Source organism: Zonotrichia leucophrys, chromosome 1A, assembly GCF_028769735.1.
Source record: "Zonotrichia leucophrys gambelii isolate GWCS_2022_RI chromosome 1A, RI_Zleu_2.0, whole genome shotgun sequence".
NCBI lineage: Eukaryota > Metazoa > Chordata > Aves > Passeriformes > Passerellidae > Zonotrichia > Zonotrichia leucophrys.
This window is the reverse complement of record NC_088170.1, coordinates 37,508,402-37,520,107: the sequence shown is the minus strand read 5'-3', so window position 1 is coordinate 37,520,107 and position 11,706 is coordinate 37,508,402. Positions and strand designations below refer to the sequence as shown.

The following is an 11,706-nucleotide window of genomic DNA, read 5'->3' as shown; positions in this document are numbered from 1 at the left end:
TTCAGACAGAGGAGATCTGTTTTTTGTGCAGCTGCTTGAAGGGTTTTGCAGTTGGCCCTTTAAGCTGCATTCCCACCACATTCCCCATTGCAGAGGGTTCCCCAGGCCCTGTGGGGGAGTGGGCTTTGAGCCCTGCTGCCCCGGGGGAAGGTTTTGTAAGGAGTGTGAAGTTCCCCAGCCAATTCATGCCAAGGCCATACAGTTTAATGTGTTATTTATTGACAAGGTGGAGGCTGGGGCAGTGGGGCAGGGAGGAGGCTGGGGAGGGCAGGGGGCTGCTGGGGCTGTGCAGTCAGCATGGGAGCAGTGCTTTGAGACAATCGCTCTTCCCCCTCCTCGTCAGAGGAGCCAGGTGGGGGTGCCTGGCCCCAGCAGGATCTGTTCCCAGTCTGTCCAGCATTGGCCCCCATCCCCTGAGCAGGGTATGGCCAGTGTGTCCCCGGCTCAGCCTCTTCCGGACGTGGGCTGAGAACGCCTGAAACTTGTCCGGATGAGTCCCCAGTGCCTCCTCGATGGTGAAGTGCAGCTGGCAGAGCCCATCCCTGGGGCCAGGAAGGACGGCGCGTCTCCCGCTCTGGCCAGCGTCGCAGTGTGTGTAAGTCCTGTGGTGTTCTCCTCCTCCGGTGGGCTGTCCCCGATGGCCGCAGCTCCCCCTTGAGGGGCAGCCCCGGTCCCCGCTGGCACCGGTCGTCAGACGGTGACCTCGGTCTTGCTGTTGGTGGCGAGGTGCCGGGAGTGCTGCCCGTACAGCGAGGTGGAGGGGCCGAAGGCCTCGGGTGGCCCCTCAGGGCGCAGGGTGGCCAGGCCCGGCCGGCGGGGGCCGCGATGGGGGCCCCCCTCCCAGCCCCCCGGGAAGGCCAGACCCCCTGGCACCTTGGGGCCCTTGGCCTTGGGCAGGGGGCAGCCCTCGGCCAGCACCGGGGCCTCGGCTGGGAAGGTCAGTGTGCTGGCAGGGGGTGGCTCCAGCCCCCCGAACCGCCTGTAGAAGTCCTCGGTGGCGCTCTCTGTGGGGACAGTGCAGTGTCACCCATGCAGGGACATCCCTTTCTGCTGGCACAGGGGAGCAGGGAGGGGGCAGTGGTGGAGAAGGCTGGGATGGGGCTGTAGGAGGGATTCCGGGTGCTGAGGGGGGGATGCTGGCAATAAACTGGCTGGGCAGTGCTGTTGGGAGATCCCAGAGAACTGACTGCTGGGCAGTGCAGTGTCCGTGTGGATCCTGAACCCTGATGGGGTGGGCAGTGCTTGAGGGCTCTGTGGGATCCTGGGTGCTGGTTGACCGGGACGCACAGTGGATCCGTGGAGGACCCTGGGCACTGACTGGCTGGGTGGCACAGCTGGCTGGTGGAGTGGTGGAGGAGCTGCAGGGTTTCTGCTGTGAGCAGCGACCCCAGGAGCATTGGGAAACTGGGATGCTTGTCCTGCCTGTGCCCCTTTGTGAGCTCCATGCCCCTCCTCACTTGGTTTCTGGGGTCAACAGGGTGCATGCCCCCAGCCACCATCCCGCCCCCCGCGGCAGCGGCACTCACCTCCAACCTTGAGGGTGGTGTAGGAAGTGTAGTCCGGGGCTGAGAGGGCCAGACTGCTGGCCAGCGGCAGGCGCTTGCCATGGCTGTGGGGCCGCCCCAGTGAGGGGGCAATGGCCACTGCGTTGTTCAAGGGTGGCTTGTCTGGAGGGGCAGAGATGGGTGGGGGCTCAGCTGTAGGCTGTGCCTTCCCACTACCTTTATTCACTCAAAGGAACTTATTTTTCCCCACCACACCAGTGCCTTACCTGTGCTGTTTCTAGGGGGACCCCGAGCCAGCCCCTCACTCAGTGGGACCTGCACACCCCCCATGAGACTGTCCATGTTCTCAGAGGGGCTGTGGCCTGGCTGCTTCAGCAGATCTGTCAGTGTCCTGGAGAGAGGGTGAAGGGCTGTTAGAATAATATCCTGCTCCCTTGGGACCCCTAATTTGTCCCAGCAATGAACTCCGCTCTGAAGGCAGAGCTAGGCAGCCTGGGGCTAGGAAAGAGCCACTGGGAGCAATGCACCCAGAGTGCCTCCAGGCTTTTGCAGCCTGGGCTAACAAGTCTAACAGCTAATTGGGATCTGCCTGGGGCTGAGCCCTCCCAGAGCCGGGACCATCAGTGGGTAAGAGTGGTGAGGGAGATGCATGGCTTGGAGCGGGCTGCAAGGGAACAATGAACTGAGGCAGAGGAAACTGATCTGATAGAAGCTGGAGCAATGCCTCTGGGATCCTCCCCTGGAGTGAAAGCCTAGTGGAACAGGGGAGAGGAAGCAACACCTCCACTCAGGTCCCTTTGAAACAGAGAAGACCCCAAGGAAGGGATTAGAGAGGCCACTTGTGCCCCTTCGGGGAAGGAAATAAACTAGTGGCAGCCTCTGGCGCAGGCGCTGTCTGTGCATAACACCCTCCTTGCAAGTAACAGCATTAAACATTAAACACCATTACATAACATAGAGCCCTATTTCGTTTAACATTCATGGACAGAGATTCTGCAGTCCCACCACAGCGCGCTGGCAATGCTAGAGCGAGGCATGCTGGCGGTGCCAGAGCAGGACACACTGGCAGTGCCAGAGCAGGGCCCACCAGCAATGCTGGAGCGAGGTACACCAGTGCCGGTGGTGCCAGAGGAGGGTACAACAGCAGTGACAGAGGGAGCACATTGGCAGTGCTGCAGCAGGACCTAGCCACGTGCCGCTGCAGCCTTTGGCAGCAAGTCCCAGAACAGGATGGGATCCTCTTGCTGGCGTAGGGCTTTGTGATGAGAAGACACACCATTCCCCCTGCAGAGACCATGCCTGCATGACTGCTAGAGTGCAGGGGTGTCCACTCAGGGCTTTTTTTGGCTCGCTAATCCCCAGCTCACTGTCAGCATGCCTTGCGCCTCGAAGGCTCTGGCTGGCTCACAGACGCACACCGTGAGCTGACGGTTAGCGAGTGGTTGGACGATAAAACAGCAGATTAAACTCAACATGCATAAATGCAAATTGGAGAGGAAGGGGGGAATAATCCTGACTTGGTAGATGTGTCAGCTCATGGCACCAGAGTGCTCAAAAACCTAGTGAACGTGATGCTCAGAATTTCTGGGAAAAACAGTGAGAGCAAGGAAGAAAGCAATGAATTGTACCTGGAGGATGCTTATCCTTGTGGGGACCTGAGGAAGCCTTTTCCCTCCCAATTTGGAATCAGTCAACATCACAGGGCAGGGGCAAGAGCAAAGCTACAAGGAAGAGTCACTTGCCCTGTGGGTTAATTTCACATCATTCTTGGGAAGCTTTGTGTAGCAATCCCTCTGGGATCACTTAATCTTCAGATGGGCCAAGAGAACCCTGATAGAGCTGAAGAAATTGAAAATGAGCGAGGAACAAACCCTGGCAGCTGACCAGCTGGAAGGCAGCTTGGCGGAAAAGGGCCTGGGGATCCTGGTGGACCATGAGCCAGCGGAGTGCCCTTGAATCAAAGGCGCTGAATGGTTTCCTGGTCTGCGTTAGGCAAAGTGTTGCCAGCAGGTCTAGGAAGGCAATCCTTCCTCTCTGCTCAGCGCTGGTAAGGCCACACCTCTGGAGAGCTGGCTCCAGCTCAATACAGGAGAAGCATGGATGTACAGGAGAGAGCCCAGGGAAGGGACACAAAGATGGGACTGGAGCATCTTTTATATGAGGAGAGGCTGGGAAAGTGGAGACTGTTCAGCCTGGAGAAGAGAAGATTTTGGGGGAACTTATCAATGTACATGAGTAGCTGAAGGGAGGGTGCAACAAGGACAGTGTCAAGCTGACAAGAGGTGACAGGTGCAAACAGAAATGGGAAATACTGTTTAAACAGAAGAAACTTTTTTTTTTTTTTTCCTGCAGGAGTAGTTAAATGCTTGACTAGACTCCCTGGGGAGACTGTGGCATTTCCATCCTGCAGCTGTTCAAAACCCGCACCTTCCCAGGAACCTTCCTGCAACAGACTGACCCAACCAGGGTTCAGGCCATGGATGCTGCAGTCAGAGAATCTCTGGGCACAAGCCTAGGCAGGCAGGGGCTGTGCCTAGGCAGGGCAGGGGGAGGCAGGTCCCCCGAGGCCATGGGTGTGGGCTGTCAACTCGGGGAGCTGCTGGCCTGTCAACTCCCACCTTCCCTGGGGTGCACTGCTCACCAGTCCCTCCCCACTGGACACTGCCTGCTCTTGCCTGTCCCCGGGGCCAGCGCTCAAACAGGCTTGTTTCAACAGGAAGCCCAATGCGATTTGACCTATTTTTAACATTATTTTTTCTTTTCCTCGGGTCTATTTATGAAGCTTGAGCAATCCTTTATCTATGACTTCTCTCCACATAAATCCATCAGTGCTCTTTCTCACAAACGTGCCCTCCGTGCTGGCCTCTTGGGATGTGTGGACAGTAACAATTAACAACAATGGCTCGAGCAGCAATTAATGAGCTCTTTTGCTAAGGTGAGAAGTACACGAGTCTCCAGCACCAGCAACACTTGGATTCACCCTGCCCTTGCACCATGAGTAGCACCACTGGCCAGGGCTGCCAGTAGGGCTCTCAGGGACTGCACCCCTTCCCTGGCTGATCCTCAGGTAATGCAGTGCAGGAAAGGTGGACGTGGAAGGTGACACTATGTTTTCTCACTGAACATCACCTTGGGGGTTTTGAGCCTCAGTCTGGTTCTGTGGTTCGGGGGTGGGAAGAAGGTCAAGCCTCATCTCCCTAGGTCACCTGGTGGTCTGCAGCACCAAGATGGATCGGGAGTGCAGTTGGAGGAAGGGAACAACAAAGAGCAGATGTAGCTTCAGATCTGCACTGCTCATTTGCAAAAAATCCTGATGAATGGAACTGCTGAGGCCTCCATCCACACTCTGGTCATGGATGCAGAGAACATGAGGCCATGTGTGCAGGTGGCTTGCCGCCCAGCTTGCTTGGGCGTCAACTGGACAGGCATGCAGCCACCACCATGGTGAGCCTAGCTCTGCTTAAGGGTGCGACAAAGATGCTGCAAATTAGCCTAGTACAAGACCTGATACCGACTACAGAGGCAGATACAGAAGCAATAATGATGGAGGCCAAGAGATCTTCGCAGCAGAAGCCATGCATGAAGCACTCAGTGCTCCTGATCCATCCCCGAGGTGCTTGTGTTGGAACAGGATGCTGACCTGGCACAGCAGCCCAGCCCAGGGCCTGACCCACTTTTTGGGAAGCCCAAGCCCCCTACTTGGCAAGCCCTCTAGGAAAGAGTATGGAAGTCCTGGCAACGGGACAGAGAGCAATGTGGGGAGACAGGAGCACAGCCTCTAGGAGAGAGGAGAGATAATGAACTGATGGGGACAAGTGACATTGCCATGAGCTGAACCTTTGGTGGGGACACAGAAGGTGGCAGCCACTGGATGAGTGGGGTGATGAGGTTTGGAGCAGAGGTGCAGCATTGCAAGAGGCACAGAGCATGCTGCAGCCACAGGTGAGCATCTTGGCTGCTCACACCACCTCTGTGCCCAGTGAGAGCCTCATCTTCACCTCCTGTGGGAGACATTTCCCACAGCTTATAGCTTGTCTGCCCAGGGCAGGGGTGCCCATCCATGCCACTGAGTGGAGTAGGCACTGTGGGACACCTGCCCCGTGGGGCTGCTATATTCAGGGATGCTCAGGAAGGTGTGGGGTTATCAAGGTGTCTCTGCAAAATGGGAATTGCAGTGGTGGGTATTGGAGCTTGGGCAAAGTGGAAATGAGCACCCCCAAACATTACGTTCAGTCTAGGGACAGACCTCCAGGTCTCCCTCCCTACTGGAGCTGGATCCTCCTTCGTCTCCCAGAGAGCCAGGGCAGCATGTGACAGCACACCATGCTGCCTGCAAACATTTTTTCTACATCTTCACCACTACCTGCTACCATGGACATCAACTGCAGGCATGGCCCTGGACTTGAGCATTGCCAGAGAACCAGCCAGCACAGCTGGAGGAACAGTGGGGCCAAATTTGGGGACCCTAAATAGCACAGGGAGACCCAAGGAGTGAAAAACCAGAGCTGAGCACTCACCTACTGCAGCTGCCAGGGCACCTGCTCCTAACAGCTGTTTTGCCCCTCTCCAGAATCCCCCCTACTCCCTAGGAGGCTGCTCCTTGCCCAGTTCTTCCCATAGGGTTGTTCACACCAGCTATCAATTTGCAATTCCCACCCAGGAGGTTTTCTGGGGGAGGTCTGGGGCACGTGCTTGCTGTCAGTGTAATGGGCACAGACAGATCCCAGAGGCCCCCAAGGACCCAACGTCCTCGGAGATCTGGGGACTGAAGAAAAACACAGGCAGGTGTTCCTGACTCAACGCGGGGTTTGGCCAGGCTAAGCGAGTGCCGGGGACAGATGCCAAGCATGAGCCGAGCAGGAAGGAGAGGGGATTGCAGGAGCTGCCATAAGGTCCTGCAGGAGGAAGGCGGATGAGGACGGGAAGACAAACCAGGTAGCTGCAGTCACTTGAGCACCCACTTCCCTGGGTGGACCAGCAGCCAAACCCATGAGGAGACAAAGACATGTTGGAGATGGCCAAGGTGTGGGGGTCTCAGGACAAGCTGGACACAAACTCAGGTGTCTCCATCAGAGAAAAGCTAATGGAGTTTTTGCACCTGGTCACTCTTCTTGGGTTTGGACCAGGACCAGAACCATGACAAACAACATCTGTAGGTGCAGAAGTGGTTGACCTTAACCCCCTAGTGAGAAACCTGCAAGCAGCAGCAATGGGAGCTGTCCAGGGCAGCACAAAGTGCTCCCCAGGAGCGGAAAAACCCCGGCAGGAGGGAGGGACAGGAATGGAAATCAAGACAACCATGCAACAGGGAGCTGGCCCAAGGCCATGATGCGGTGCCCAAGGAGCAAATGAGAAGCTCCTACCTGAGGCGCCAGGAGAGTGGCAAGGTGGCACTGCCCATGCCTTGGACCATGCGTGGGTACAGTGGCAAGGCAGGTAGAAATAGCCCTGCTGTCTCAGAGGCACCAGGATGAAGCATATTCCCCCAGCTGCCCAGGCACGGTGGAATGGAGGTGGCAGTGTCCCTTTCAGGATGCTGATGCTGTGTACCCAGGCTTTGGCACTGTCTCCATCGGACCAGCACCTAGGAAGTCACGTCAGCCTGGTGTCTTGCCTGGTTCCTGGGGCTCTGCACTTGATGCGCCACTCCTGCCCTGCCACAGCTTTCCAGTCACCATCCCTGAGGAACCCGAGCTGCTCACAACTTGCACTGAAGGACACAGGGCACAGAAGAGGGCAAGACTTATCCTGACTTCTGCAGTAATGGAGGTGCCCTTCTGATTTTGTCCCTCAAAGGTGGATGAGAAAAACTCATCTTCTCCCAATTTGTATGCTGGTGCCCAAAAGATCTGTGGCTTTATGGAGAATAGGCACCTATCTCTTCAAACTCAGTGGGAAAATTCAGGCTTTCATGAGTTTAGAGGGAGGGGGGAACCAGGGGAATCACCCGGCTGCAGCAGCGCAGAATTGAGGCTACCCACAAAAAACAGCCCCTGGTGAGTGGCAGCAGTCCCACCAGTGTCTGGTGGTGGGAGAAGGCAATACCCAAAGGCAGGGGATGAGGACACGGGTCTGGGTGTCCCAGGGTCTGATCTGACCCCTCCCTGAGCACAGTATCTCCTTCCCAGGAGATGGGGGGGAAGACCAAAAAAAGACACGGCGGCAGGCGAGTGGAAGGGGATCAGGAGGCTGGCGGAGGCCGTATTGATCCTGTCAAGGTGCCAGCACTTCCTCAGGCAACACGGGGGGAGGCGTGGGCACGGAGCAGCCCACAGCCACGCTCCCTACCAAGGTGGGGACACAGCATGGATCCCCCCAAAACTGCCTCCTATGTCTCAGGAGGGTCCTGTGACCTTCCTCCATGGCTCAGTATATGACCCCTCCTCCAACCAGGGGTGATTAGCATCTGCTCCCTTGGGTGGGTGCAAGAAGTAGGATGGGCCTGGATTTGGGGTGCAGCACCCAGTGGCTGCATAAGTCCCAAACAGGCAGGGGAAAAAGGGTGCTCCAGGGGAAGGAGAGACTGTGCTGGTGCTGGGGGTTGCAATCAGGACAGTTGCCTGATCATCCTGATGAAATAATTTCCACCAGCCCTGCTTTTAGCTTTTTTTAAAAGCTAAAATCCCTTAACAAAATGGCATGAAAATGTGTTTCTCTCCAGGCTTGATGTCCTCACCAGGAAAATGCAAAGTAGAGCCCCAGGATGGGGAGAGAAGCATGCATTGGCAGCAGGAGGGAGAGGGGAAGATGCAGGACAGCCACAGCAGCAGCACAGGAGTTGGAGGAGACGCAGGGGGTCTCCAGTGCTCAGGTGTGTCTGACACCTTGACCTTCCCCGTGCCAGCCCTGTGCTCAGCCCCAGGAGTGGGCTGAAAAGTGGGGTTGGAGCCACAGGGCATGGGCTCCAAGAAGAAGCTGCCCAACTTTCCACTGGAGGGTGTGCTCCAGGGGGTACAAGAGTGCGGACACCCCCTGCAAGGACGGTGTCCCACGCTGGTGCACAGAGCAGAGACCCGGGCACACCCGGGCACACGCATACACGTGTGTGCACACATGCACACAGAGCTGGCGCAGCAGCCACGGTGGAACTGTCGTTGCCACCTCGTCTCCCCCAGCGCTGCAAGCAAGGCTGAGATCAAGGAGACTGCAGTCCAGAGTCATTCCACGCACAGTCAGACCTGGTCTCACCTTCCTGGGACATTGGGAACCACACATTTGTTGGGGGGGGGGGGAAGCCACATCCTATAGCTCACATGTCACCCACCCCACTGCCTGGTGGGTTGGCACTCCTGAGCCAGGGACATGCCTCCTCAAGAGACAGAGCAGGTCATCTTGAGAGGAGATGGGTGTACAACCACCCCTTCTCCTGGAGGCTGTCCTGGCTGCCAGCCCTCCCTACCAGGTTAGTGGGCTACAGCCAACTCACCCCCTGGTGTTTCAGCATGCTGGACAGGGATTTTAGGGATCACCTCACCCTCTTGGCAGTCCCAAGGAGTCTATGCAATCAGCTAGGAACATGAGCTGCCACCCTTGGGGAGATGAAGCAGGGAAGGTGGGGGGACTGGACCCCTTTACCTGGAGACGGTCATCTCTGTCTGGGGCCCCTGTGCCTTCTCCAGGCCCAGCTTGGTGAAGATGCCCACCAGCACCATGATGGCCACCACACCGCAGATGATGTAGACGATCATGTTGGTCTTGTCACGAGTGGGGTCCTCGGGGGTCTCGTCCACCCGGGCAGGCGGCTGGCCCGTGTTGACCCAGTTGGGGGTGTCGTAGTTGGAGCAGCCACTCTGGTCCAGCCGCCCGGGCTTGAACTGGCAGCAGAAGCGGTACCCGCAGGTCCCACAGCAGTACTGGTAGATGCCGGCGTTGCAGTTGAACGGCGGGTCCCACTGCCCCATCACGTCGTAGTACCCGCGGCAGCGGTCCCCCCCCGGTGGTGCCGCTCCGGTGGGCGCAGGGACCGTGGTCTCCGGCGGCGGAGCCTGGCTGCTGTTCCCGCTGTCCCCGGGCCCCCCGGTGCTGGGCTCGCCGCTCCACACCCGGCCCGGCTCCAGCAGCACCAGGCAGCAGATACCCACGACGTAGCTCGGCTCCATGCGCCCGCGGCTCCGGGGGGCCATCCGGGCGAGGAGACGAGTTAGAGCCGCTCGCCCGGGACCGGCCGCATGGCCGCCGAAGAGCCCCGATGGAGGAGAAACGGGCTGGGGAGAAGGGGGGCGTAATGGAGGGAAGGCAAAAAAGGGTAGAAAAAAAGAAGTGGGTGAAAAATAAAAGTGCGAGGGGACGTACCCCTTCCCCGTTTCTCTCCAGATCGGCCGACAGGCAGAGATTCAGAGCAGGGGGTGAGGCGGGCGGCATGGGAGAGCCGCCGCCTCCCGCCGGCCGGGGAGGGGACGCGGCGGCGGGCGGCGGGAGCGGGCGGGCGGGTCGGGCGCCGGCGGCCGCCCCATCCCCGCGCTCAGCCCGCGCCTCCCGGCACCGCGCTCCGCCGAGGCGACAGGGAGGAGAGAGAATGGAAAAGCAGCAAAAGCCCTTCGCACCAGGGCGGGAGGAGCAGGAGGAGCAGCAGCGGGAGGAGGAGGAGTGCGGGGGAGAGGGGGAGGGAGCCGGCGCGTCCAGCGAGGCGCAGGGGGCTCGGCTCCCCCGCCGCCTGACAGCCTCCCGAGGAAACCGGAGAAGGTCCTTCACCGAGTCCTCTGCCAGGCTCCCCGCCGCCACCGGGCGGCAGGACACCCGCCCTCCCCGTCGGGCAGCCGCCGCGGGCTGCCGGACACGCGTGGCACCGGTCCCGCGCTGCCCGCCTGCCCCCCAGCACCCCAAGCCCCGCCGCGGCACCCGCACTCGCCCGGACGGGAGCTGCGGGGCCGCAGGCGGGCACTCGGTGGTACACGAGAGGTGTATGCTGAGGGAACAGAGCCCCCGGAGTGGTGGGGTGCCCTCCTGCAGCCCCTCGGCGAAGGCGATGCTTAGGGAAGGAGGGAGAGCAGCAGCCCCAGTCCCTTGTGAACAACAGAGCATCCCCCAAGGGGAGCTGTCTACGGGGGGGCTGTAGGATAGGCAAAGTGGGGCGCTACTGGGACACCCCTAGAAAGTCATCCTCCACAGAGCCGGGATGGTTTTCCACTAGCCACTGGCTGGCCGTGTGTTTGGACTTCGAAGTTCAGACTCTCTGAGGAATGCGCACCCATTGCTCTGGTCCCAGGCTGGTGCCACCCACAAGGGTGGTATTCATCCTCACTGCCAGCTCCTCTTCCCAAAAGGGCAGGATTTCCTTTTCCTGCTCTGGGGCCATTGTGATAACAGCAGGATGGGGCGAACTGAGGGGCTGTTGGGCCCCTTGCCCAGCACTAACACATTGCACAGCCTGTAACAAGGGTGGCTGGGGTGAGGGGCAGTGACATATGGGAGCTGTGGCTGCAGCCTCATCACCTCCAGACAGACCTAAATCCTGTAGCAGAGAAGGTCAGCAAATCTGGTATCGCCACTGTGTTCTTGGACATGCATTCCCTCCACGCTCTTTGAGAGGATGAATAATGCGTTGTTCTGTCTTGCCCTGTTTGTACTCTAACCTGGGGGATGTGGCTGCCCTTGGGCTGCGTAGTGCTGGTACAGGAGACCCCAGCCCCCAGGCAAGTGGTGATACAAAAAGATTATAATAATGGAGGTGGGATTAAACAGCTCGGGGAGGCTCGCCTCCCTCTGGCAGATGCCTCCTTCAGGCCAACACTGAAGCCCCAAGGACCAGCCTGTCCTCAGGAGCCATGCCTTACCTGCCACACCACAGGGGACAGGCTGAGGGTCTCACATGGGATGAAGCGCTGTCATCATCCTCCCTGTGCATCATGGCAATCTGATATTTCAGGCTGGAGCTTTGCACAAAAAGCATCCCACCCCATCGAGGGTGAAACACTCGTGTGTTTTTCTGGGGGATGGATTTAGAGGATAAAATATCCTTTCCCTATTCACCAAGCCTGAGCCCTGCAGGCCCCCGGTTGCTTCCCATCTGGAGTCTGGCAAAAGTCAAAGACATTGAAAGCATGGATGAGGAGAGCAGCTGGAGCCCGGGACGTGTCCATCGGTCCCAAGTGCCTCAGCCTAATAGAGATCCATTAGGTAAGGTAGCTTGTAGCCTCCAGAGCTTCCTGAAAGAGATAAAAATGTAGTGAGGCGGAAAAGCCACACTTTCCCTGCCTCTCGG

General features: G+C 58.6%; 1 protein-coding gene across 1 annotated transcript; it reads right to left on the bottom strand.

The window, feature by feature from the left end:
• Positions 1-197: 197 nt before the first annotated feature.
• Positions 198-11,399, bottom strand: SHISA8 (shisa family member 8). The gene is made up of 5 exons (XM_064702305.1): positions 11,279-11,399; positions 9,081-9,709; positions 1,772-1,896; positions 1,527-1,667; positions 198-1,004 (listed from the first exon to the last, which is right to left on the bottom strand). Exons 2-5 carry the CDS (start codon positions 9,626-9,628, stop codon positions 691-693), a joined length of 1,128 nt encoding a protein of 375 aa, XP_064558375.1. The 5' UTR covers positions 9,629-9,709; positions 11,279-11,399; the 3' UTR covers positions 198-690.
• Between the last annotated feature and the right edge of the window lie 307 nt (positions 11,400-11,706).